This window comes from Poecilia reticulata, chromosome 12 (assembly GCF_904066995.2).
Source record: "Poecilia reticulata chromosome 12, P_reticulata-male-v2, whole genome shotgun sequence".
In the NCBI taxonomy this organism is placed as follows: domain Eukaryota; kingdom Metazoa; phylum Chordata; class Actinopteri; order Cyprinodontiformes; family Poeciliidae; genus Poecilia; species Poecilia reticulata.
This window is the reverse complement of record NC_088841.1, coordinates 26914348-26941359: the sequence shown is the minus strand read 5'-3', so window position 1 is coordinate 26941359 and position 27012 is coordinate 26914348. Positions and strand designations below refer to the sequence as shown.

At 45.7% G+C, this 27012-nt stretch overlaps 2 protein-coding genes across 3 annotated transcripts in view; one reads left to right on the top strand and one right to left on the bottom strand.

The window, feature by feature from the left end:
* Positions 1-7283: 7283 nt before the first annotated feature.
* ptpa (protein phosphatase 2 phosphatase activator) lies at positions 7284-24688 on the bottom strand. Its single transcript, XM_008424809.2, has 11 exons — positions 24571-24688; positions 24109-24159; positions 23552-23655; positions 23383-23469; positions 22296-22421; positions 22111-22228; positions 21806-21905; positions 21317-21441; positions 18500-18600; positions 13371-13478; positions 7284-7873 (listed from the first exon to the last, which is right to left on the bottom strand). The coding sequence occupies exons 2-11, from the start codon at positions 24131-24133 to the stop codon at positions 7799-7801; spliced, it is 969 nt and encodes a 322-aa protein (XP_008423031.1). The 5' UTR covers positions 24134-24159; positions 24571-24688; the 3' UTR covers positions 7284-7798.
* crata (carnitine O-acetyltransferase a) overlaps positions 24655-27012 on the top strand; it is a 62337-nt gene continuing 59979 nt past the window's right edge. For both annotated transcript variants that reach the window (XM_081613682.1, XM_081613681.1), the window contains exon 1: positions 24655-24792. In XM_081613682.1, the coding sequence (XP_081469808.1) occupies positions 24766-24792 (27 nt within the window). In that variant the 5' untranslated portion in view covers positions 24655-24765. The remainder of the gene's footprint in view (positions 24793-27012) is intronic.

Sequence of the window (27012 nt, the reverse complement as noted above, 5' to 3'; positions counted from 1 at the left end):
GTTTTAATCAGAATTATATCAGAACAAAAACACACCCAGCCGCCATGTGTGCTCATGAATATTCATGAGGCGGGAAGCCCCGCCCACTTTTAACCCCTAAAGCCAGGCTGCAGCTCATCTCGGATCATTTATGTGGGTCGCGGTCCCGCTGCCGCACCAATTAGGAGGGAAAGCGGCCAGGATGAGCTCCGGTCTAGTTCAAGTTTTTATTGAAGCGGATAAAATGAAGCTGATGGTGAATCACGACTCGGCTCCGCAGGAACAGAAACGTTTTAATGTTTATTTTTAAATATTTGATCCGTTTTTTTTGTTTTTTACTTCTGATATATTTAGTCAGTTTCCGTTTCATTTCATCTGCAGCTGCGTCCCGGTTCTCTCTGGAAAACCAGAGTCTCAGACAAGTCCAAACGGGTCAGAACCGCAGCTGTCCCATTTCAAACATTCCTGCGCAAAACTGTCTGCCTGCTGGGGATCCGGCTGCTGGGACAACTGGGAGAAACCAGCAGGGGAAAAGGCTGCGGCCCGCTGAGGAGCAACATGTTGACAGGAACCAGGGGAGGGAGGAGGAGGGGCTGCGTGCTTGGTTTCCATGGATACAGGAGGGGCTGCGTGCTTGGTTTCCATGGATACAGGAGGGGCGGTGTGCTTGGTTTCCATGGATACAGGAGGGGCGGTGTGCTTGGTTTCCATGGATACAGGAGGGGCGGTGTGCTTGGTTTCCATGGATACAGGAGGGGCTGCGTGCTTGGTTTCCATGGATACAGGAGGGGCGGTGTGCTTGGTTTCCATGGATACAACAGGGGCGGTGTGCTCGGTTTCCATGGATACAGCAGGGGCGGTGTGCTCGGTTTCCATGGATACAGCAGGGGCGGTGTGCTCGGTTTCCATGGATACAGCAGGGGCGGGTGTGCTCGGTTTCCATGGATACAGCAGGGGCCGTCAGTGACGCTGGTTGCAAACACGTCGGACAAAATGTGCCGCGATTTTACGACCTTTTCTAAAATCGATAGATAATCAGTTCTAAACAGGAAACGAGGTTCTGGGTGGATCTGAAGAAAAATAAAAATCTCACTTCATTTACAACCATTTCACGATTATATTCCATCTGGCTGTTTTGTAACGTGTCAAATTGGAAGATTTTAATTGCGATCATTAATGAATTAGGTGTTTATTTACGTGAAGTTTTCAATAATCAAACAAACCAATCAAACTTCAAGGCTCAGATAAAACCTGGTTTATTTTAACGTAGCTCAAGTTGGTTGTTTTCATTTATTATTAATTTTTTTTTTTAAATAATGAGTTTGAATTCATGAGTTTAGCATATGCTAAATTTACATTCCAGCTAATGCTAAATAGTTAGGTATAAATAGCTTAATTTAAACAAATCATTTAATATTTATAAACTGATATTGTTTAAGATAGCCAGGCTAAAACATTAGTGCAGAAATTTGGCTAGCTAAACGTCAAACTCTTAGCATTTGCTAAACTTTAGCTGCTTACCTATTAAAATTAATTAGCTCTTCAAACTTTACTTTTTTATAAAACAGTTGTGAAATAAAAACAATGCTGATTTTAAGTTATGCTAAAACTGAACTGCTAGCTAATGCTATTTGCTAACGCTGAAAAACATGCTGTTAGCATCAGCTAACCTTTGCTATTTCTGAAAATGTCTGAATTAAAACGTGTTTATTACATGTTGGTGAAACAATAATCTGAGTTTCTGCTGGTGTTTTTCTTCCACTTCGCTCCTCAGTGACGCCGACATGATTCATCGCATTGATTTATTTAATAAAACGTGATCATTTTCTTCAAATGAAGGCAGAAAGTTCGGCTCCAGGCATCACCAGAACCCGGCTCATTAATGTTTTAAACCAAACATTCAGCAGGTTGTCCGAGCGTCTCCACTCTGGTTCTGGTTCTGAATGGACGTTTGTCCCTCAGCTCAGCTCCACATCCTGCCACTGCCAGCAGCCAAGATGGCCGCCGCTGTGGCAGACAGAGGTCCTCCTCAGTGTGACGGGTCCTGAAGTGGACCTGCTCATGTAAAATGCAGCGGTTCAGCTCAGAACCGGCCGCAGGTTCACCGGCCGGTCAGCAGAGAGAAGCAGCTCAAACCAGAAACGGGGGAAAATGGACGACTGCAGGTTTCTGAAGAAACGTTCAGGTTCAAGAGGAACTGGGAAGATTTTTAATGTGCATAAAACGATTTTAACTTTTTGTAACACGTTATGTATTTTACATCCTTTTTATGTCACAAAACTTTGTTTCTTCGTTGTTCTAAAAACACTTTCTGGCTCAAAATACATTTGATTCAACGTCTTTAAATTGGGCCGCTGTCTCTTTAAGAAGCTCCTGCTCTTCCTGAAGCTCCGCCTCCAGGAAGTCGTCCCAACATGGCTCCTCTGTTAACCCTTTGACGTTTCTGCCGGCGCTGCTCTGAGACGAGCTCAGCAGGTGTTTGCTAACTGCTGCTGGCTAGTCTGAAGGAGCCGGCTGGGGGAGGAGCTGCGCCTCAGAGGCGGGGCTAGGCCCACCTGATTGGTTGCCATAGTGATGAAAGGATTTCTCAAACATGAGAGAACGAAAGCAGCACTCCATTAGTAAAATGAAAACATGATGGGAAAGATATGCGACGCTGGCCCTTTAAACCAGATCACATGGTTTAAACCGTTTAACCAGGTGAAACTGTTGGTCATTTGTCACCAAATCAACTCAGCAGGTTTAACAGGGAAAAGTCGGATTTCTATAGATCCGCCCCCGTGTCCAGGTAACATCCAACCGGAAACAACCAGAACCAGCCGGAACCACATCCAACCGGAACCACATCCAACCAGAACCAACTGGAACCACATCCAACCAGAACCACATCCAACGGGAACCACATCCACATCCAACCGGAACCACATCCAACCACATCCAACTGGAACCACATCCAACCGGAACCAACTGGAACCACATCCAACTGGAACCACATCCAACTGGAACCACATCCAACTGGAACCACATCCAACTGGAACCACATCCAACTGGAACCACATCCAACTGGAACCAACTGGAACCACATCCAACTGGAACCACATCCAACCGGAACCAACTGGAACCACATCCAACTGGAACCACATCCAACTGGAACCAACTGGAACCACATCCAACTGGAACCACATCCAACTGGAACCACATCCAACTGGAACCACATCCAACTGGAACCACATCCAACCAGAACCAACTGGAACCACATCCAACTGGAACCACATCCAACTGGAACCACATCCAACTGGAACCACATCCAACTGGAACCACATCCAACCAGAACCAACTGGAACCACATCCAACTGGAACCACATCCAACCGGAACCAACTGGAACCACATCCAACTGGAACCAGATCCAACCAGAACCAACTGGAACCACATCCAACTGGAACCACATCCAACCGGAACCAACTGGAACCACATCCAACTGGAACCACATCCAACCAGAACCAACTGGAACCACATCCAACCAGAACCAACTGGAACCACATCCAACTGGAACCACATCCAACCGGAACCAACTGGAACCACATCCAACCGGAACCACATCCAACTGGAACCACATCCAACCAGAACCAACTGGAACCACATCCAACTGGAACCACATCCAACCAGAACCAACTGGAACCACATCCAACTGGAACCACATCCAACTGGAACCACATCCAACTGGAACCACATCCAACTGGAACCACATCCAACCAGAACCAACTGGAACCACATCCAACCAGAACCACATCCAACTGGAACCAACTGGAACCACATCCAACTGGAACCACATCCAACCAGAACCAACTGGAACCACATCCAACTGGAACCAACTGGAACCACATCCAACCGGAACCAACTGGAACCACATCCAACCGGAACCAACTGGAACCACATCCAACCGGAACCACATCCAACTGGAACCACATCCAACCAGAACCAACTGGAACCACATCCAACTGGAACCACATCCAACCAGAACCAACTGGAACCACATCCAACTGGAACCAACTGGAACCACATCCAACTGGAACCACATCCAACCAGAACCAACTGGAACCACATCCAACTGGAACCAACTGGAACCACATCCAACCAGAACCAACTGGAACCACATCCAACCAGAACCAACTGGAACCACATCCAACCAGAACCAACTGGAACCACATCCAACTGGAACCAACTGGAACCACATCCAACTGGAACCACATCCAACCAGAACCAACTGGAACCACATCCAACTGGAACCAACTGGAACCACATCCAACCAGAACCAACTGGAACCACATCCAACTGGAATCACATCCAACCGGAACCAACTGGAACCACATCCAACTGGAACCACATCCAACCGGAACCAACTGGAACCACATCCAACTGGAACCACATCCAACTGGAACCACATCCAACTGGAACCACATCCAACCAGAACCAACTGGAACCACATCCAACTGGAACCAACTGGAACCACATCCAACCGGAACCAACTGGAACCACATCCAACCGGAACCACATCCAACTGGAACCACATCCAACCGGAACCACATCCAACTGGAACCACATCCAACCGGAACCACATCCAACCAGAACTACATCCAACTGGAACCACATACAACCAGAACCACATCCAACCGGAACCAACTGGAACCACATCCAACTGGAACCACATCCAACCAGAACCACATCCAACGGGAACCACATCCAACCAGAACCACATCCAACTGGAACCACATCCAACCAGAACCACATCCAACTGGAACCACATCCACATCCAACCACATCCACATCCAACCGGAACCACATCCAACCAGAACCACATCCAACTGGAACCAACCGGAACCACATTCAACCAGAACCATATCCAACCAGAACCACATCCAACTGGAACCACATCCACATCCAACCACATCCACATCCAACCGGAACCACATTCAACCAGAACCACATCCAACCAGAACCAACTGGAACCACATCCAACTGGAACCAACTGGAACCACATCCAACTGGAACCACATCCAACCAGAACCAACTGGAACCACATCCAACTGGAACCACATCCAACTGGACCAACATCCAACCGGAACCACATTCAACCAGAACCATATCCAACCAGAACCAACTGGAACCACATCCAACTGGAACCACATCCAACCGGAACCAACTGGAACCACCTCCAACCGGAACCAACTGGAACCACATCCAACCGGAACCAACTGGAACCACATCCAACCGGAACCAACTGGAACCACATCCAACCGGAACCAACTGGAACCACATCCAACCGGAACCAACTGGAACCACATCCAACCGGAACCAACTGGAACTACATCCAACCAGAACCAACTGGAACCACATCCAACCGGAACCACATCCAACTGGAACCACATCCAACCGGAACCAACTGGAACTACATCCAACCAGAACCAACTGGAACCACATCCAACCGGAACCAACTGGAACCACATCCAACCGGAACCAACTGGAACCACATCCAACCGGAACCAACTGGAACCACATCCAACCAGAACCAACCGGAACCACATCCAACCGGAACCACATCCAACCGGAACCACATCCAACCGGAACCACATCCAACCGGAACCACATCCAACTGGAACCACATCCAACCACATCCACATCCAACTGGAACCACATCCAACCGGAACCACATCCAACCGGAACCACATCCAACTGGAACCACATCCAACCACATCCACATCCAACCGGAACCACATCCAACTGGAACCACATCCAACCGGAACCACATCCAACCACATCCACATCCAACCGGAACCACATCCAACCGGAACCACATCCACATCCAACTGGAACCACATCCAACCGGAACCACATCCAACCGGAACCACATCCAACCGGAACCACATCCAACCAGAACCACATCCAACCACATCCCACATCCAACCGGAACCACATCCAACTGGAACCACATCCAACCACATCCACATCCAACCGGAACCACATCCAACTGGAACCACATCCAACTGGAACCACATCCAACCACATCCACATCCAACCGGAACCACATCCAACCGGAACCACATCCACATCCAACCGGAACCACATCCAACTGGAACCACATCCACATCCAACCGGAACCACATCCACATCCAACCGGAACCACATCCAACTGGAACCACATCCAACCGGAACCACATCCAACCACATCCACATCCAACCGGAACCACATCCAACCGGAACCACATCCACATCCAACTGGAACCACATCCAACCGGAACCACATCCAACCGGAACCACATCCAACCACATCCCACATCCATCCTATCGGACCTCTGCTGGGCTCATTCATCTCCAGCTCTGATCTCCTGGTGTTTCTGATTTTTATGTGAATTATTTTAACTTTAGAACAAAGTTTGTTCTAAAGTTTTGAGTAAAATCTGCACCAAATTGAAAGACATTTCCTTCTTTTCTACTTCCTGTTGGTGTTTAGCATAAAATCCCTCCAGAACAGATGAGAGTTAATAGTTAAAAGGATATTAATATGAACACATGGAGCGTTCAGACATTCTCTGAAATGATCCATTAATGTCTGCATTTTCATTTCAAATGTTAAACTTTCACTAATGTCAAAAAACACAATTTTTGTTGTTTCCATTGAATAAGAAATGTGAATAAATTTGTTCTTGTAATGTCATAAAAAATGCTCCATCGACTTCCTGTTGTCCTCTTTGTGGTTTCTGCCAGTAGCAACATCCTGCTGATCTTTTGACTCGTGATGCAGAAAAATCTTTTCCAAATTAAACCGATTTCCTTTCTACCAGCTCGTACTAATACCAAAACCTTTCTTTGGAAAAACAAGGTTTTTCTGAATTTCCGTGTTTCCATTAAGGAAATGAATTAATAAATGTCAAAAAGCCCAAAGACGTGGTGAACGGAAACACAGGCAGTGAGGATTCATATGAATACCAGAGCAGAAGAAAAGCTTTCAAACTGTTCACTTTGAGTCACTAACATTCTGAGCTAGGCTAGTGCGCTAGGCTAATGCGCTAGGCTAACGTGTAGAAGCTAGGTTAGCTCTGTTGAGTCCAGTTCAACGTATCAACTATAAACTTAGCTTAAAGGTACATATAAGAAAATGTTGAACTAAAAAAAGAGCTGGAATAAAAAAAACATCTATTCTAACATTTTAAGTTTGTTTCTTGAAAGGCTGAAAATAGAACCTGGCTTGTTGAACTGCAGCTTGGACTAGGACGTTACAACACAAACAACACTTCACACAGAACCATAATGTTCATTTGATCCTTTTAATGACAATATTGATCAGAACGGAGCTGATATCTGTTTTAGGGGCTAGCGTTGGGCAAACTGAAAGAGTTTCTCCATGCACAGACTTTCCTTCTAGACTTCCTGAATCCAGAAGTTTCTGTCTAATCTAGATGATGTTCTACTACAGTCGGCTCTGAGCGAATGAACGAAGACGTTTGAGGGAAAATCTGACCTTTGGCCTTAAAAGCAAAACAAAAACACAACAGTCTCACTGATGACAGCAATTCTGAAGCATTCATGATCACACATTCTGAAAACCATAAAAATAATATCAGACTTTTATATAAATAAGACAAAAATCCACAGATGCTCCAGAGTTCAGAGGTCATCAGCGACATGCTGAGCAGGAGAGTTGAGGATGTGTCCAAACCTTCTCAGCAGCATGCCAGTGAGGGAATGCATGTGTCGGGCTACGCAGCTAGCATTCGCTACCGTTGGAACTGGGAACGCTGGGAATCCTTCCTCTGTGGAGGGTCAAGGCTTCGCAGGCTGGATGGAGAGCAGGCTGCCGAACTTAAAATGCTGGATCACCGGGAACTTCTCCAAACACTGAAAACACGACAGAGAGCAAGACGGGTTAGCAACAGGAGCTAAAACTGCTGCTAATGGAGGAGAACATGCTAACAAAGAACAGGCAAACGAAGAACAGGCTAATAAAGATCAGGCTAATGAAAAACAGGCTAACAAAGAACAGGCTAACAAAGAACAGGCTAATAAACAACAGGCTAATAAAGAACAGGCTAATAAACAACAGGCTAATGAAAAACAGGTTAACGAAAAACAGGCTAACAAAGAACAGGCTAACAAAGATCAGGCTAATGAAAAACAGGCTAACAAAGAACAGGCTAATGAAGAACTGGCTAATGAAGAACAGGCTAATAAAGAACAGGCTAATGAAGAACTGGCTAATGAAAAACAGGCTAATAAACAACAAGCTAACAAAAAACAGGCTAACAAAGAACAGGCTAACAAAGATCAGGCTAATGAAAAACAGGCTAACAAAGAACAGGCTAACAAAGAACAGGCTAATGAAGAACAGGCTAATAAACAACAGGCTAACAAAGATCAGGCTAACAAAGATCAGGCTAACAAAGAACAGGCTAACAAAGAACAGGCTAACGAAGAGCAGGCTAATGAACAACAGGCTAACGAGGATCAGGCTAACAAAGAACAGGCTAACGAAGAGCAGGCTAAAGGGGAAGAAGAGCGCTCCAAAAGCAGGCAGTGGACTCCTGCCCACAACAATATGGGTAAATACAACAACATGCTAGCCTAGCACTAGCATCAGAAATGGCTCCTGGTCTGTACCAGTGGTTCTTGGTGCAGCGCCCCCACAGGCCAGGAGGGGAACAGGCTGGTGCTTTTGTGTTCTTATTGCAAAGCAGTTTGTGATAATTGTCTGTTAAAAGCTGGTGAAGAAATAAACTTTACTTACTTGCTAATTTTAGTTTAAGCTACAAACTGTTTTATGTGGGAAATAAACTGAATAAATGTTGGATCTGTACATTTATTTGAAATTATTTTAGATCAACATCAGTGCTGGTCGTCGTCATTTCATTCCTCTGCAGTTTTACTCGCTTTGTGCCGACAGAGCATCATTTGGACTCATTACGGGTCAGTTTGGACCGACTCTGTTTACTGATGATTGAAAGTAATTTTACAGTGAACCGGTCCGAACCGAGCTCAGTACCAGAATAAATTCAAAGACGATGAAATAAGAAACGTTTCAAATCAAGTGAGGTTCGACATTCTCTAACAAAAATGGTTGAAAAACCAAAAAGCAGAGAAAGTCCAAAGAAAAACCTTTAGAAAGCCTGAAGAACCTGGAACCTGTTCTGTGGACACGTTAACCCGACCTGAGCCTGCGGTGCCGCTGGCCCGACTGTCACTGTGACCAAATCGTCTGCAGAGCAGCTCTTTGTGCAAACTGCTGCCATTTCTATTGGGGCGCAGGATGGAGGACTGGGTGGGGGTCAGGAGGATGGATGGGGGTCTGGAGGCTGGATGGGGGTCTGGAGGCTGGATGGGGGTCTGGAGGCTGGATGGGGGTCTGGGTGGGGGTCAGGAGGATGGATGGGGGTCAGGAGGCTGGATGGGGGTCTGGGTGGGGGTCAGGAGGCTGGATGGGGGCCTGGGTGGGAGTCAGGAGGATGGATGGGGGTCAGGAGGCTGGATGGGGGTTTGGAGGTTGGATGGGGGTCTGGGTGGGAGTCAGGTGGATGGATGGGGGTCAGGAGGCTGGATGGGGGTCTGGAGGCTGGATGGGGGTCTCGAGGCTGGATGGGGGTCTGGGTGGGAGTCAGGAGGATGGATGGGGGTCTGGGTGGGAGTCTGGAGGCTGGATGGGGGTCTGGGTGGGGGTCAGGAGGCTGGATGGGGGTCTGGGTGGGGGTCAGGAGGCTGGATGGGGGTCTGGGTGGGGGTCAGGAGGATGGATGGGGGTCTGGGTGGGAGTCTGGAGGCTGGATGGGGGTCTGGGTGGGGGTCAGGAGGCTGGATGGGGGTCAGGAGGCTGGATGGGGGTCAGGAGGCTGGATGGGGGTCTGGGTGGGGGTCAGGAGGCTGGATGGGGGTCAGGGCGGGGGTCGGGAGGCTGGATGGGGGTCAGGAGGCTGGATGGGGTCAGGAGGCTGGATGAGGATGAACTCCCATCCATCCTCCTGACTCCTGGGTGGGAGTCAGGAGGATGGATGGGGGTTTGGAGGTTGGATGGGGGTCTGGGTGGGGGTCAGGAGGATGGATGGAGGTTTGGAGGCTGGATGGAGGTCTGGAGGCTGGATGGAGGTTTGGAGGCTGGATGGGGGTCTGGGTGGGGGTCAGGAGGATGGATGGGGGTCAGGAGGCTGGATGGGGGTCTCGAGGCTGGATGGGGGTCTGGGTGGGAGTCAGGAGGATGGATGGGGGTCAGGAGGCTGGATGGGGGTCTGGATGGGAGTCAGTAGGATGGATGGGAGTCAGGAGGCTGGATGGAGGTCTGGCTAAATCAGCTTTTAGCCGTTAGCATAGTTTTAGCCATTAGCATAGTTTTAGCCGTTAGCATAGTTTTAGCCGTTAGCATAGTTTCAGCCGTTAGTATAGTTTTAGCCATTAGCATAGTTTTAGCCGTTAGCATAGTTTCAGCTCAGCTGAACGTAGTTTAAAGTATTTACATTCCAAAAGATTAAATGTAACATTTGTCCATCTGCAGCTGATCCAGCTGGGATTCACATCGTGGCTAAATGTTGCTGTTCGCTCAGTAGCTTCAGCTAGCAGCTTAGCTCTAATCTAAATATGATTATTTTGTTTTGAATGTAATTTAAATAATGCTTTCTTAAATCTGTAACTTACTCCAGTTTTATTTTCATAAAAGCTTCACTCAGCTGCGAATCAAAACATGTTTTATCGACTTCAGGCTAATTATTAGCCTAGCGACGAGCTCAGCTTAGCTAGCGTTGATTATGACTCAAATATCTATTCTACAGAAACTTTTAAATGAATGAAACTAAATAAGGTAAAAGTAGTCGCTTCAGTTCTTTCAGGTTTTATCTTCTGACATGGATACATTTTATATAAAGTACAAAAACAATCGAGAAATATTGTTTTTCATTATTTTAAAAATCTGATTTTATTTTCTCTGACCTCCTTAAAGCCGTTAAACTCTCCACCTGTTTCTGGTTTAGTTTGAATGATTTTATGTTTTATGCAAGGAAAACAATCCAGAGAAGGTTTCGGAGTTTAAACTGATTCAGTTTCTGTGATTTTCCGAACGGCAGCAGAACCAACAGAAGTTCTTCTTCTGCCGTTTCTGCATCGTGACGCCGTCAGACGCAGAACTTCGGTCTGCAGCTCAGCCCCAAACCGTGTGTGGGGCCCGGGAAAGGGAGCGAGGAATGCGAGTCTGCTGATGGTTGCTTCAGGCTGGAGGAAGGTCGGACGGAGGGAGGAGGGAAGGAGGGAAGGAGAGAGGATTTAATGAAGGGAACGGGGAGGGGGAAGGGAACGCAGACAGCCTGGCCCCTCAGCTCTTTGGGAAGACTCACAGGCTGCTCTGGAAAACACAGGATGTGGGCATGCAGGCGGGGAGACCGGGCTTAGACATTCCCTCCATCCCACCCCCAACCGCCCACACGCACACACACACACACACACACACACACACACACACACACACACACACACACTCCCATTCTCTCCATTCCTGCTTTAACCCTTTCCTGCCTCTGCAGCCCTCAGAACCAGTCTGGGTGTTTCAGTCGGAGCGACTCGGTTCTCCGGATGGTTCCAGGAATGTAAAAGCTGCAGAACACAAAGTCCTGTAGTGACAGCTAGCACCTTTAAACTAGCGCTTTTAGCTAGCATCTGTAAGCTAGCACCTTTAAACTAGTGCTTCTAGCTAGCATCTGTAAGCTAGCACCTTTAAACTAGCGCTTTTAGCTAGCATCTGTAAGCTAGCACCTTTAAACTAGCGCTTTAAGCTACCATGTTTGAGCTAGCACCTTTAAACTAGCATTTTTAAGCTAGCGAGTTTAAGCTACCATGCTTGAGCTAGCATCTTTAAACTAGCGCTTTAAGCTAGCGAGTTTAAGCTAACACTTTAAGCTAGCATCGTTAGACTAGTGCTTTAAGCTAGCATCTTTGAGCTAGCATCTTTAAACTAACGCTTTAAGCGAATGCTTTAAGCTTGCACCTTTAAACTAGCGCTTTAAGCTACCATGTTTGAGCTAGCACCTTTAAACTAGCATTTTTAAGCTAGCGAGTTTAAGCTACCATGCTTGAGCTAGCATCTTTAAACTAGCGCTTTAAGCTAGCGAGTTTAAGCTAACACTTTAAGCTAGCATCGTTAGACTAGTGCTTTAAGCTAGCATCTTTGAGCTAGCATCTTTAAACTAACGCTTTAAGCGAATGCTTTAAGCTTGCACCTTTAAACTAGCGCTTTAAGCTACCATGTTTGAGCTAGCACCTTTAAACTAGCATTTTTAAGCTAGCGAGTTTAAGCTACCATGCTTGAGCTAGCATCTTTAAACTAGCGCTTTAAGCTAGCGAGTTTAAGCTAACACTTTAAGCTAGCATCGTTAGACTAGTGCTTTAAGCTAGCATCTTTGAGCTAGCATCTTTAAACTAACGGTTTAAGCTACCATGTTTGAGCTACCACCTTTAAACTAGCGTCTTTAAGCTAGCAAGTTTAAGCTAGCATCGTTAGACTAGTGCTTTAAGCTAGAATCTTTGAGCTAGCATCTTTAAACTAACGCTTTAAGCTAATGCTTTAAGCTAGCGAGTTTAAGCTAGCAAATTTAAGCTAACGTCTCTGAGATAACTTTTAAAAAAAAGATCCACAATCTGTTTAAATCGCAGCAAAAGAAAAATAAGTGGAAGTCAGAGAGCGAACCAACAACATATGTTTAGAATAAAAACTCTCATAAAATGTTTATTTTTTCTAAACATTTCAATCACTTCTGTCTGTCTTTATTTAAAAATGAGTTTTTAAGGGACAGAAAACTTATTTTTTAAATAAAACGAGCTGAAGAGTGAAAACGTCTCTTTCATTATAACTGATGCTCATTCATATCCTTTTGTTCATAATTTGGGAGCTTAAATCAAATCCAAGGAATCTGGGAGAGAAATGGTCTCATTTAACCAGAAATCAGCCAAATCTATTCAGGAATATTTAAAATTTCCATCTCTGTATAAAACCGTTTGATGTTTATCTACATTCCTTTCTACTTCTCTTATTAAAAGCTTTTACTAAAATGTTTTCATCGCCTCATTTCGCTGCCGCTGGAGGAAACGCTGCTGTTAGTGAAGCTGCTGCTTACGCAGAACCGAGCCGCTTCCACCAAAATAACCTTTTTTCTTTTTTTTTTTTTAAGTTTCAGCTTTTAGAGCCAAACATTTCCGAGAAACTGGAGCAGAGACGCTGTGGAGGTGTCTGCAGAAACGGGAATGTTGGATGAGATTTCCACGGCTGTTCCAGATAATTCCAGGTAATCCATCAAAATAAAACTTCAACATCAGCCAGTCGAGCAGAAAGAGTCATTAAAGGCTGATCGGTTCATTGATCAGTGATCACCTCTGCTTTGTACATCCTGATCAGGCCCTGGTTGACTTTGGACCAGGACGGGACGGCGCTGATGTTCCACAGCTGGTTGGAGTGCTCAGCAAACGGACCCGTCTTCATCTGCAGAGCAGAGACGATCAGAAATGATCCGTTAGAACGAACTCACATCGGTAAAAACGTCGGAAAATACAAGTTTAAATGAAGAAACGACACAGGAGACACAGAATGGAGAATTTTAACCTTTAAGAAATTAAAAAAACTAACAGGAAATAACGATTCAGAGCCTAGCTTAGCATGCTAATGCTAACAAACGCAACATATTGAGTTGGATCAGTTAGCTGGCTGCTTAGCATGCTAATGCTAACAAACGCAACATATTGAGCTGGATCAGTTAGCTGGTTGCTTAGCATGCTAATGCTAACAAACACAACATATTGAGCTGGATCAGTTAGCTGGTTGCTTAGCATGCTAATGCTAACAAACGCAACATATTGAGCTGGATCAGTTAGCTGGCTGCTTAGCATGCTAATGCTAACAAACGCAACATATTGAGCTGGATCAGTTAGCTGGCTGCTTAGCATGCTAATGCTAACAAACGCAACATATTGAGCTGGATCAGTTAGCTGGCTGCTTAGCATGCTAATGCTAACAAACGCAACATATTGAGCTGGATCAGTTAGCTGGCTGCTTAGCATGCTAATGCTAACAAACGCAACATATTGAGTTGGATCAGTTAGCTGGCTGCTTAGCATGCTAATGCTAACAAACACAACATATTGAGCTGGATCAGTTAGCTGGCTGCTTAGCATGCTAATGCTAACAAACGCAACATATTGAGTTGGATCAGTTAGCTGGCTGCTTAGCATGCTAATGCTAACAAACACAACATATTGGGTTGGATCAGTTAGCTGGCTGCTTAGCATGCTAATGCTAACAAACGCAACATATTGAGCTGGATCAGTTAGCTGGCTGCTTAGCATGCTAATGCTAACAAACGCAACATATTGAGCTGGATCAGTTAGCTGGTTGCTTAGCATGCTAATGCTAACAAACACAACATATTGAGCTGGATCAGTTAGCTGGTTGCTTAGCATGCTAATGCTAACAAATGCAACATATTGAGCTGGATCAGTTAGCTGGCTGCTTATTGTGACTCTGTTCCTACTTAGAAGCTTTTAATATGAAGAAGAAATGAGCTGCTTGGTAAATGATAAATTAGTATTTAAACACATTTGGCTGAATAAATGTGGTTTTAACTGTTGTTTCAAAATATCACAAATTTCCTAGAATATATCAGATTGTTGTGTTTTTGATGAAACCAAGACGTTAGAAATTCATCAGAGTGAAATTCGGTGTTTTTATTTCCTCTATAAACATTAATTAAATTAAACTGGATTGAAAACATTTTTACTGAAATGGTGTTTTGGGTTCTCTACTCAATTTGTAGCATTTTTCACAGAACAATCCGGTTCTGATCTACCAACAATAACAATAATATTAATGATGAACAGTAGTTTTTTAGATCTATGAGGAAAAGCCTCAAAAGTTTCTGATTATTTCAGATTCACTTTATTTTTTGGTGAATTAACAACAAAACGAAACAAAATGAAACTTTTTCACCGAATGAAAAAAAAATAAAAAATGTGGGTAAAATCTTTGGGAGGATCAATAATCAATCAGAACCAAAACGTTTCCAGCTCGGCGACTTTACGTCTCAACAAACGTCGAGTCTCCGGCTGCAGACGCTGTCCAGGGCCTCGCATGAGAGGACGGGGGAAGGGCGGGTCAGGGGGGGGCCGGGGGGGCGGGGACAGTCCGTATTCCCTGGAGGAAGGAGTGATTCACAGCAGCATGTGGGGAAGGAAGTGACTCATGTTTGGGGCTCGCGCCGCACACAAGGCCTGTGTCTGACGTTAGAAACACGGAGAGGAACGGGAGCCTGAGACGGCAGGAGGAGGAGGAGGAGGAGGAGGAGGAGGAGGAGGAGGAGGAGGGCGTGTTTACGCTTTCAGCTGTAAACAAAGAGCAGCAAACACAGCCGGGTCCAAACAGGACGGAGAACAAAAAGAAAAAAAAAAAAAAGAAAAAAAAGAAAAAACGCTCCGTGTGTCGTCACGTGCCGCGACGATTCCCGGCAATGCTGGCTTTCAAATTCTTCGGCCTCACCTCCACGGTAAATACCGCCGTTGCCACGGTTACCGGCGCTTCGACAAGGCCGGCGAACGGAGCGGGAGACAAGATGAGCGACGAGTTGATGGAGACCGGGTCTGCTGCTCTGAAGAAAGGTTTTATTTTGAAATGATGTTGTTTGTTTTTTGCAGAGCGATGAAAGAAACGGTGAGCGTCCAGAACCAGAACCAGAACCAGAGAAACGGCAGGATTTCTGTTAAGAGTAACAACCCGATCGGGTCAGACGGTGATGGATCACAACCTGCGTTCGTCACAGGAACGGGAAACGTTTCTGCTTCAGCTCACAGACGGCTAACACGCTAGCAACGCGCTAGTTAGCAGGACGACCGCTTCTAACAGCTGAGTGAGGCCATGGCGGCACGGCTGAGCCTCAATCTGCCCAAGTGACCTCTGACCTCTGGTCCTCTAAACCTCACTCTGGGTTCGGTTTGATATGTGAACGCCAAGTGGACCAGAGGCCGCTCCAAAAGCAGGAAGTGGACTATAGCGCAAACCCAACCAAAGCTAATGTGTTAGCCTAGCGCTAGCAGCAGAAATCCTCCATCTTGGTTCCATCTGGTGAAGCAGGAAGTTGCTCTCAGAGGTTTCTGTGTTGTTTTCTTCAGTGGTTCTCAGTGCAGCGCCCCCACAGGCCAGGAGGGGAACAGGTTGGTTTGACTCAGAGCCACAGCTAGGTTTGGGTATAATTTAATGTTTTATGGTGTCTGGAAAAGAAGCTGTTTTGAAAACCTCCGGATTGTAAGGTCACAAATCAGCCCGTTACCTAGCAACCCAAGCACACTCACTCGTTCAGCTGGTCCTTCTGCTGTACAATGGCTGCTGGAAAACACTTTCCATCCAGGAAGCACTTTGGAGGCTCTACTAATGCTTTTCAAAGATGGATGTTTGTGTAGTTGTGCACATGTGTAAACACCGAGTTTGGGGGCGTGGCCAGCAGCAGCTCATTTGGATTTAAAGTGGCAGAGGCCATAAAACACACAAAACAGACTGAAATCTGATGGTCTAAGAATGATTTGTGCAACCGTAGACGTACCCTAACATGTTCAAGGAAGCTTTTAAATAAATAACTTCGTCTGTAGAAGGTAGAAAACATGAAGAAGAGTCTGGTTACATTAAACCGCCCATTAATATGAAATACCTCCAACCTTAATTACAAGAATCAACCCACAGACATGTCAGACGAGGGGAAAGGTCAGGCTAAGGCAGGAGAAGGAAAAGGGTGAAGGACGTGTTCCACTGGGAAGACTGGGAAAAGGAAAGAGGATGTAGCCGCTCCACTGACGCCCACTCCGCTTCCCTCCCCTCCTTTTTCCTCCAAAACTCCCAAAACAAAGCGCTCAGTTCCTGCTCTGGCAGACGACCAACGCAGGCAGTCCATCTGCCCACACACACACACACACACACACACACACACACACACACACACACACACACACACACACACACACACACACACACACACACACACACAGACATGTATTTCATGCAACGTGAGGACTTAGTTTTGCGAGTGACTAGGTGGTTACGCGTGGGGACTCAACTTTCTAAATGAGCTAAAGACTCTGTTTTAGGTTTGGATTTTTTTTAGGGACATTGGAACATGAAATATAATCTTTAACATAAAAATTTATAAAGTTTAGAAAATCAAAAATATGTCAGGTTTTTGGGTGCACATGGGGACGTGTCCATCACCAGCTGCCGCCAGAGTCAGGCCAAAGTCCAAACGCAGGGGGAAAACAAGAACACACACACACACACACACACACACACACACACACACACACACACACACACACACACACACACACACACACACACACACACACACACACACACACACACACACTCTTCCTCTTCCTGGACAAACCCACATTCAGCTGCGGCTCATTTATTTCCAACATCTGAATCTGTAGAAAGTTCACTTAAAAACACATAAAGTGCTAAAATTTAAATATATTTAATAAAATTTAAATTTAAATATAAATGACACTGGATTATTATCAACATTAATTCAGGGAAACATTTTTTTTAAATATTTTTCTTGTATTATTCAAATTTTTAGTTTGACCCAAAATATTAAAATAAACCCATGAAAAGTAGACGTTTGGTTTGGAAACAGTTTCACATCATGTGTAGAAACCGGTTCTGTTTGGACCTGGGTCGTCCGTCCCAACAGAACCGTCCTTCAACGTTTAAACGGGTCACAGGAACAGGAAGTAGTTTTGATATTCATCCATTTTCCAGTTTTTCCCCCCCAGATTTTCCTCCAGAATGTTTCAGCTCAGAGTGACGATGGTTCTGACCCAGTTAAGCATCCAGAACCTTTTGGATTTAACCAGTTTCTCCATCCAGTCTTTTGTTTCTGTGACTTCCTGGTTTCTGACCAATCAGAAAACACGCCCACTCTCTCATTGGCTGCTAGTTTTCTGCTTTAATTGGTTCTGGACAAACTGGACCTGCGGGTTCTGTTCAACCGGTCAGCTCTGCTTCAGAAACATTCAGTTTGTGGACCCAGAAGGTTCTGGTCTCTTCAGTTTGACGTCTAGTCCAGTTCCTGGCTCCGGGAAAAGGCGGGAATCACCATGGCAACCAGGCGGGAATCACCATGGCGACCAGTGACTCGGCAGATCTGAACTGAGCTCCAGATTTAAAATGATTTCTGAAACTTTCTGGAGATTTTTTTGCATCAACATGAAATAACTAATAATGGTTTAAACAAATCCAGATTTATTGTGTTTCACACAAGAATTAAAAAAGGGTAACAAACCCTAAATTAATTTCTTTATTCGACTCTTTGTTTAGTTTTAAGTTAATTTCAGGTCGTCGCTGATATATCGGACCAGAGGAGATCTGGAAACTGAATTTATAATCCTGGTTCTGTGTGAATAAATGTGAGCTGTGGGTGTCGGGTCGGACCGGTTCTGATGGACCCGACGGCGTGATTTCCTCACCTCGTTAATGAACCGGATGCAGTCCAGGAACATGTAGTCCTGGTGCTGCTCGTTCACCACTCTCTCATCGATGAAATGCCGCGGCTCCAGAGTCGGATGATCTGAGGACAGAGCAGAGTTGGTCACCACCGGGGGGCGCCATACAGCCACAAGCTACGCTTGGCGTTAGCCACCACAGGAGTGCGCCGTGTAGCCACAAGCTACGCTTGGCGTTAGCCACCACAGGAGGGCGCCGTACAGCCACAAGCTATGCTCGGCGTTGGTCACCACCGGGTGGCGCCATACAGCCACAAGCTACGCTTGGCGTTAGCCACCACAGGAGGGCGCCGTACAGCCACAAGCTATGCTCGGCGTTGGTCACCACCGGGTGGCGCCATACAGCCACAAGCTACGCTTGGCGTTAGCCACCACAGGAGGGCGCCGTACAGCCACAAGCTATGCTCGGCGTTGGTCACCACCGGGTGGCGCCATACAGCCACAAGCTACGCTTGGCGTTAGCCACCACAGGAGGGCGCCGTACAGCCACAAGCTAGGCTCGGCGTTGGTCACCACCGGGTGGCGCCATACAGCAACATGCTACGCTTGGCGTTAGCCACCACAGGAGGGCGCCGTACAGCCACAAGCTAGGCTCGGCGTTGGTCACCACCGGGTGGCGCCATACAGCCACAAGCTACGCTTGGCGTTAGCCACCACAGGAGGGCGCCGTACAGCCACAAGCTAGGCTCGGCGTTGGTCACCACCGGGTGGCGCCATACAGCCACATGCTACGCTTGGCGTTAGCCACCACAGGAGGGCGCCATACAGCCACAAGCTACGCTTGGCGTTAGCCACCACAGGAGTGCCCCGTGTAGCCACAAGCTATGCTCAGTGTTAGCCACCACCAGGGGGCACCGTGTAGCCACAAGCTACGCTCAGCACTGGTCACCACCGGGTGGCGCCATACAGCCACAAGCTACGCTTGGCGTTAGCCACCACAGGAGTGCGCCGTGTAGCCACAAGCTACGCTTGGCGTTAGCCACCACAGGAGTGCGCCGTGTAGCCACAAGCTACGCTTGGCGTTAGCCACCACAGGAGTGCGCCGTGTAGCCACAAGCTACGCTTGGCGTTAGCCACCACAGGAGTGCGCCGTGTAGCCACAAGCTACGCTTGGCGTTAGCCACCACAGGAGGGCGCCGTACAGCCACAAGCTATGCTCGGCGTTGGTCACCACCGGGTGGCGCCATACAGCCACAAGCTACGCTTGGCGTTAGCCACCACAGGAGTGCGCCGTGTAGCCACAAGCTATGCTCGGCGTTGGTCACCACCGGGTGGCGCCATACAGCCACAAGCTACGCTTGGCGTTAGCCACCACAGGAGGGCGCCGTACAGCCACAAGCTATGCTCGGCGTTGGTCACCACCGGGTGGCGCCATACAGCCACAAGCTACGCTTGGCGTTAGCCACCACAGGAGGGCGCCATACAGCCACAAGCTACGCTTGGCGTTAGCCACCACAGGAGTGCCCCGTGTAGCCACAAGCTATGCTCAGTGTTAGCCACCACCAGGGGGCACCGTGTAGCCACAAGCTACGCTCAGCACTGGTCACCACCGGGTGGCGCCATACAGCCACAAGCTACGCTTGGCGTTAGCCACCACAGGAGTGCGCCGTACAGCCACAAGCTACGCTCAGCGCTGGTCACCATCGGGTGGCACCAGGTAGCCACAAGCTACGCTCAGCGTTAGCCACCATCGGGTGGCACCGTGTAGCCACCACCGGGTGGCACCAGGTAGCCACAAGCTACGCTCAGCGTTAGCCACCATCGGGTGGCACCGTGTAGCCACCATCGGGTGGCACCGTGTAGTCAAAGCTACGCTCAGATTCTGTGGGATCAGGCCAGTTCAGTAACGATGTTCTGATTTATGAAATGATTTTACTGTTGTGGCAAAAGCAAATGAGGTGGATTAGCAGAGCTCATCTAGAAGTCATCTCTGCTGTTGACTATTCAACTGTTAGCATGAAACTGTCTAATAGCCACTGTCTTCAGTCAGAGGCCTCTCCAGAGGCGCTGTAGCACTGACTGCTACAGCGGATCAGCATCAACATTGACTGTGAAGATACTTGGATGTTAAAAGTTACAACATAACTTTGTTTCTTTCTACTATAACTAAAATGTTTCAGTTGGAAAGACTTAAAAACATTTTCATCAGAGAAATCATTAAAACATTAAGCAGCTAACTGACCTCAGTTAAAGGTCAAAGGTCACTGAACCAACATGGCTGCTGCTTCGGAAGGACCGAAGAAGAAAGATATCACATAAACAAACAAATCCCTGCATTTTATTGCGTAAATGGTCAAAAGTATTGATTTTAAGTGATGCCAACTCCCACCTGCAGGGGGCAGATTTATTGTTTATTGTTATTATTTATTGTTTATTGTTATTGATTTATTGTTTTTCTCTCTCTACCAAAAACTGGATAATTTAACTCTTCATCTGCTGCTTTGGTTTCAATTAAACCTTTTTTTATGGATCGTAAATTTATGATAATGACTGAAGAAGACGCTACAGCGGTCTAGTCAAAGTCCAGACCTCAACCTGACTGAAACACTGGATCATGAGGGAAGCCCCCCTGCTGGGTCAGAGGGTGTACTTAGTTTCTGTGAGGTGAATCTACATCAGAGTGGATCGTATGGGACTGCTGCCCCCTACTGGACGCAAACACTTACTACATCAGTTTTTATCTCCAAACTCCAAAATAATCCCAAAAAATAAAAATAATGCTTCTTTCTTCTTCTATGGTAAAGACACAATCAGGCTGATGTCACTTCCTGTCTGCCTCACCTATGAACTGGGAGCTGCCCCAGATGAAGGGCAGGAACTGGAAGTCGTCCAGTCCCCAGACGCCCTGGCTGCCGGCCGGCTCCATCCTGTAGGTCCGCTGCAGCTTCCGCATCACCTGCAGGTACCTGCAGACACGCAGAAAGTATGTACACCCCTGCAGGGCGCTTTCATTCTGATTGTTGACTCTGTAAACGCTAATATTGATGATAAATGCAGAAAACGATAGAAAAAATCTCTCCAAATCAACCTAACAGGAAGTGGTGGTTGTTTTTAAGCAATCTGATTGGCTGAGAGGTTTTAGCCTGGCGCTGCGCTGCCCCCTAGGGGCTGGCGTGGTTAGAGCAACGCTGTGTGGAACAGACGTGGGTTCGTTTTTATAAAGACCTGGTTATGTTTGGGAAAGTCTAAGTGTGGCAAACAGTAAAGCAGTTCCTGACCCATTGGACCCGGTCTGACCCGTCCTGCGGTACCGCAGCCGGGGCGTCTCACCTGTTGAACACCTTGAAGACGATGGCCAGCTGGTCAGAGATCCTCAGAGCGCCGACCTTACAGAGGCAGCAGAGGAACGTGGCGAAGGCCGCTTCATGACCTGGAGACACAAACAGAACCGGGTCAGAACCGTCCTGATGTTTGGACAAACTGACCTCAACCTGGAAACACTTTGACCTTTAACCTGGAAGTGCTGGCAGACGGATAGCATTTTATTTGTTATAGATAAATAATGAAGCGGAACTGCAGCTGAAGTTCAGTAAAAGAACTTCTGGCTGAGCGGAGGTTCTGGTCCGGACCAGTACCTGTCCCATAGTCGATCCGGGTCGGGTTCCCCACGGCTTCCTTCAGGTAGACGGCGATCTCTGGAGCGGCGGCGGCTTTCTCTGCAGGCAGCACGGCGGCCACCAAGGCCTCGGCTTCCTGAAACACAGACAGAACGTGATCCGGGCCCGAGACCCGGACCGGACAGAGGCGGTTCTGACCCAACCTGCTCCAGCTTGGAGAACCAGGTTCTGTACGCCTTGTTGCCGAAGCGGGACGGCTGGTCGACCGGAGGAGTTTCGTTTATCCACCGGTCCAGAGTTCCCAGAAGGCCGAGCAGCTTCTCCACCGTCTGCAAAACCAACAGAACCGGTTCAGTTCTGACCCGTAACCCGGTGCTGATGAAACCTGAACCCAACAGCTTCCTGCCCTCTGAGACAGAACCGATAGCAGCAGAACCGACCGGTTCTGAAGAGAAATAAAACCAGAGGCACACACACGCTAATAGCATGTTAGCTCACTGCATGAAGCTAACTGTGCTAAATGTTTAAAAGTTTAGCACTAGGTGCTAATGCGTTAGCAGCATTAGCATGTTAGCTCACTACATGAAGCTAACTGTGCTAAATGTTTAAAAGTTTAGCACTAGGTGCTAATGCGTTAACAGCATGTTAGCTCACTGCATGAAGCTAACTGTGCTAAATGTTTAAAAGTTTAGCAGTAGGTGCTAATGCGTTAACAGCATTAGCATGTTAGCTCACTACATGAAGCTAACTGTGCTAAATGTTTAAAAGTTTAGCACTAGGTGCTAATGCGTTAACAGCATGTTAGCTCACTGCATGAAGCTAACTGTGCTAAATGTTTAAAAGTTTAGCAGTAGGTGCTAATGCGTTAACAGCATTAGCATGTTAGCTCACTACATGAAGCTAACTGTGCTAAATGTTTAAAAGTTTAGCAGTAGGTGCTAATGCGTTAACAGCATTAGCATGTTAGCTCACTACATGAAGCTAACTGTGCTAAATGTTTAAAAGTTTAGCACTAGGTGCTAATGCGTTAACAGCATGTTAGCTCACTGCATGAAGCTAACTGTGCTAAATGTTTAAAAGTTTAGCACTAGGTGCTAATGCGCTAATAGCATTAGCATGTTAGCTCACTGCTAACATACTAATGTTAGCAGTGCTAATGTTCGCGCTAAATGTTTCCCAAAGTTTAGCGCTAAGCTAAAAATTAGCTCCACTTGTCACATCACCACTGTTCTGCTAATGTATAAAACTATAAAATATCTAAAAATCTTTTAAAAAACCTGATAAAGTCACCTCAGAGACTTCGTATTCACACGTCAGCTTCTTCCCCTTCACTCCTTCGTTCAGGGTCAAGATGAAGCCCATGTAGTCCGCGTAGGCCTGGATGGGCCAGAACCAGAACCAGAACCTTTTACAGCAGCAGCAGCTCTAGTTTGGGAGCTTCCGCCGGAAGGACTCGTACCTGAGAGCGTTTCCACTTCCCCATGTCCGGCACCATGCTGATTTCCTTCTTGGGGATGATGTAGGCGGTCCCGGCGTCTGGCGCCTCATCTTCAGGAGAAGATGCTGGACAGAACCAGAACCAGAACCAGAACCATCATCATCATCTGATCCAGATCAGTTCGTTTTTATCAAATAAATAAATAATAAACAAATATGGCGGGATATGATCTTTAATTTCCATGACAAGTCATTTTAATTAAAGCTGAATTATTTTCCGAACCAAACCGGTTCCGGGCATCAACCCGGAAGCTTTGAATGGATCTAATTATTAAAGTTATGCCGGATTTTAAACCGATAAAGCGGTGAAGTGACCATCGCTGTTTGACAACTTTAGTGTAAATATTAAATCTTTTCTGAACCAGTTCAGGTTAAAACGCGCAGCCAGATTTAATGTCCAGATAAACCAGTTTGAATTTCCAGCGGTAAAATGAGGAGGAGCTGCTGGGAGGAGAACCATCGTTCCCAGTTTAACAGCAGAACTGGAGACACACAGAGCAGAAACATCATCATATTTACCCGACTGCTGATCTGTTTCCGCCATAGCGAGCCGCACTCTTCTTCTACGGTCTGTTCACAAGGTTTAAAACGTAGGTTAAAACCAGGTGCAGCTCAGCACCGCCCTCACGTGGCGGGCCATGCGGTACTACATCTGGAAACACATTAAAAACTAAATAAAAGTGTAAAAATCATTTTAATTCTCTGATATTCACCATAGAAAAAAATTACTGAAAGTCTCCCAGAGTAGATTACAAAAGACTAAAGAAGATTTTAATGCTCTTACTGTGTTAACAGAAGGTTTAGAGATGCGAGCAAAATGTAAAAGTACGGCATTTTCCCCACTTCAATAACAACAATAAACAAATAAATAAATACTTTCAGAATAATTCAGAGAAATAAATTAATAAAGAAATCAATTTTTAAAAAAATGAGATCAAGTGAAGCAGATTAGACTAAAATGTCTTGTTTTCAAAGCGTTACATCCTTATGAGACTCTTCATCCCGCTCCTCTTCCTCACATCCCAGCTGTTTTTCCCTCTCCAGCAGCTCCGCAGGTTCCCTCAGGTGTTTCTCACTTTCTTCTCAGGTGTTTTTTTTTCGGAAACAAAACCCCGGAGCTGAGCGGCTGATCCTCCCCGGATTCAGGTCACCGTCTGTGGGCGTATCTGAGTCGGAATGTCGGCTTTTTGCAGCAGAACTGCGGTGAGTGGATCAGCTCCAGCTAAACGTGGCAGAGAAAAAAACTCCTTTTATCTGTGGAAATATCTCAGGCTGAGCAGCACGAACATCACCCGTGACTCTTATTAAGGACCTCTGGCTTATCTTAGCAGCTTTACGGTTTAGGTTTTGGTGTTTTCTGGCTGAAACACAGCGCTGTTAGCTTCCTAGCTGTTAGCTTAGCTCTCGTTAAAGTGAACGGGGCTAATTAGCTCGGGTGGCTAACGTGCTAACTGGGTGAAAGGTCAGCGTAACTGGGTCAGCTCCAGAACTTTATGGTTTATCCAACTGTTAAGAAGATCCAAACGCTTTTATTGTTAAATAACATTTACCGTAATAATTAGAGCTTTTTGGGGCTTTTTTTTTCAATAATGTTCGTGGGTCAATTTGAGTTTCATCATGCTATAGTGTCAGGAACCAAAACATTTCTTTAACTGGTTATTAACTCCAATACTAAACATCTCAATCAAAATTTGTGCAATTATGTTTTTTTTTATTTCTCAGAAATTAAGGATTAATGACGACAACTTACTCAATTACTCATTTGGACATAAAAAATGGTGAAACACAGCGCTGGAGTTTCCTAGCTGTTAGCTTAGCTCTCGTTAAAGTGAACGGGGCTAATTAGCTCGGGTGGCTAACGTGCTAACTGGGTGAAAGGTCAGCGTAACTGGGTCAGCTCCAGAACTTTATGGTTTATCCAACTGTTAAGAAGATCCAAACGCTTTTATTGTGAACCAAAACATTTCTTTAACTGGTTATTAACTCTAATACTAAACATCTCAATCAACATTTGTGCAATTATGTTTTTTATTATTTCTCAGAAATTAAGGATTAATGACGACAACTTACTCAATTACTCATTTGGACATAAAAAATGGGATTTACATTTTTTATGTCCACTGAAAAAAAACCTAGACACAAAAAAACAATAATTTCCTTGAAAGTGATTTTTGGTAATTTTTTTTTATATTACATTTAATTTTTTAAACACATACTGTTTATTCATACTTAGTGATGATGTGTAAATGTGTAAAATGAATAAATGTTCAATTTATATGTAGAGTTCACCTATTAGGACAAATAGAAAAAGTTTCATGCAATAAAAATACTTGCAACTATTTTAAAAAAATATTTTTAAACTTTGAAACGGGTCAATTTGACCCGCAACATAACAGGAGGGTTAAACTTTAGGGAACTCTGTATAAAGTTTAAACGGTTTAAAGTCCAGGGAACATTCGCTGAAGGTCGAATGTTTTCTAAAGTTGACTGAAAGCTAATTTCTATTTTTTATGTTATAAATAACCGTTTTAAGTGATTGTAAGTGGAGATTTCGTGTGCATAAAAGGCATCAAATGTATTTGTTTTCCCAGAGATCATGGCTGCCTGTGGATTAAATGTCTCTGTGGATGTTGTTAAAGCTGACCTTCAGTCCACAATCGGGGAACATTCTGGGTTTCGCAGGGAATGAGATTCAGGAAACATTCATTCAACCTCAGCTGATAAATCAATGTTTATTTCAACACCTGATCAGTTCAACAGGGGAGAACTGTTAGCATGTTTAAGCTGTTAGCATGTCAAAGAGTAGAACTGTTAGCATGTTTAAGAGTAGAACCGTTAGCATGTTTAAGAGTAGAACTGTTAGCATGCTTAAGAGTAGAACTGTTAGCATGTCTAAGAGTAGAACCGTTAGCATGTTTAAGAGTAGAACTGTTAGCATGTTTAAGAGTAGAACTGTTAGCATGTTTAAGAGTAGAACCGTTAGCATGTTTAAGAGTAGAACTGTTAGCATGCTTAAGAGTAGAACTGTTAGCATGTCTAAGAGTAGAACCGTTAGCATGTTTAAGAGTAGAACTGTTAGCATGTTTAAGAGTAGAACTGTTAGCATGTTTAAGAGTAGAACTGTTAGCATGTTTAAGAGTAGAACTGTTAGCATGTTTAAGAGTAGAACTGTTAGCATGTTTAAGAGTAGAACTGTTAGCATGTTTAAGAGTAGAACCGTTAGCATGTTTAAGAGTAGAACTGTTAGCATGTCTAAGAGTAGGACTGTTAGCATAAGAGTAGGACTGTTAGCATAAGAGTAGAACTGTTAGCATAAGAGTAGAACTGTTAGCATAAGAGTAGAACTGTTGGCATAAGAGTAGAACTGTTGGCATAAGAGTAGAACTGTTAGCATAAGAGTAGAACTGTTAGCATGTCTAAGAG

Bases quoted from the DNA above. Each gene is read 5' to 3' on its own strand.
- ptpa (XM_008424809.2), bottom strand. From the start codon at position 24,133: ATGGCGGAAACAGATCAGCAGTCGG. The intron at 23,656-24,108 runs GTAAATATGATG...GGTTCTGTCCAG, and splicing joins GGAAACAGATCAGCAGTCGG to CATCTTCTCCTGAAGATGAG. The intron at 22,422-23,382 runs GTGACTTTATCA...TTGGTTTTGCAG, and splicing joins GTGAATACGAAGTCTCTGAG to ACGGTGGAGAAGCTGCTCGG.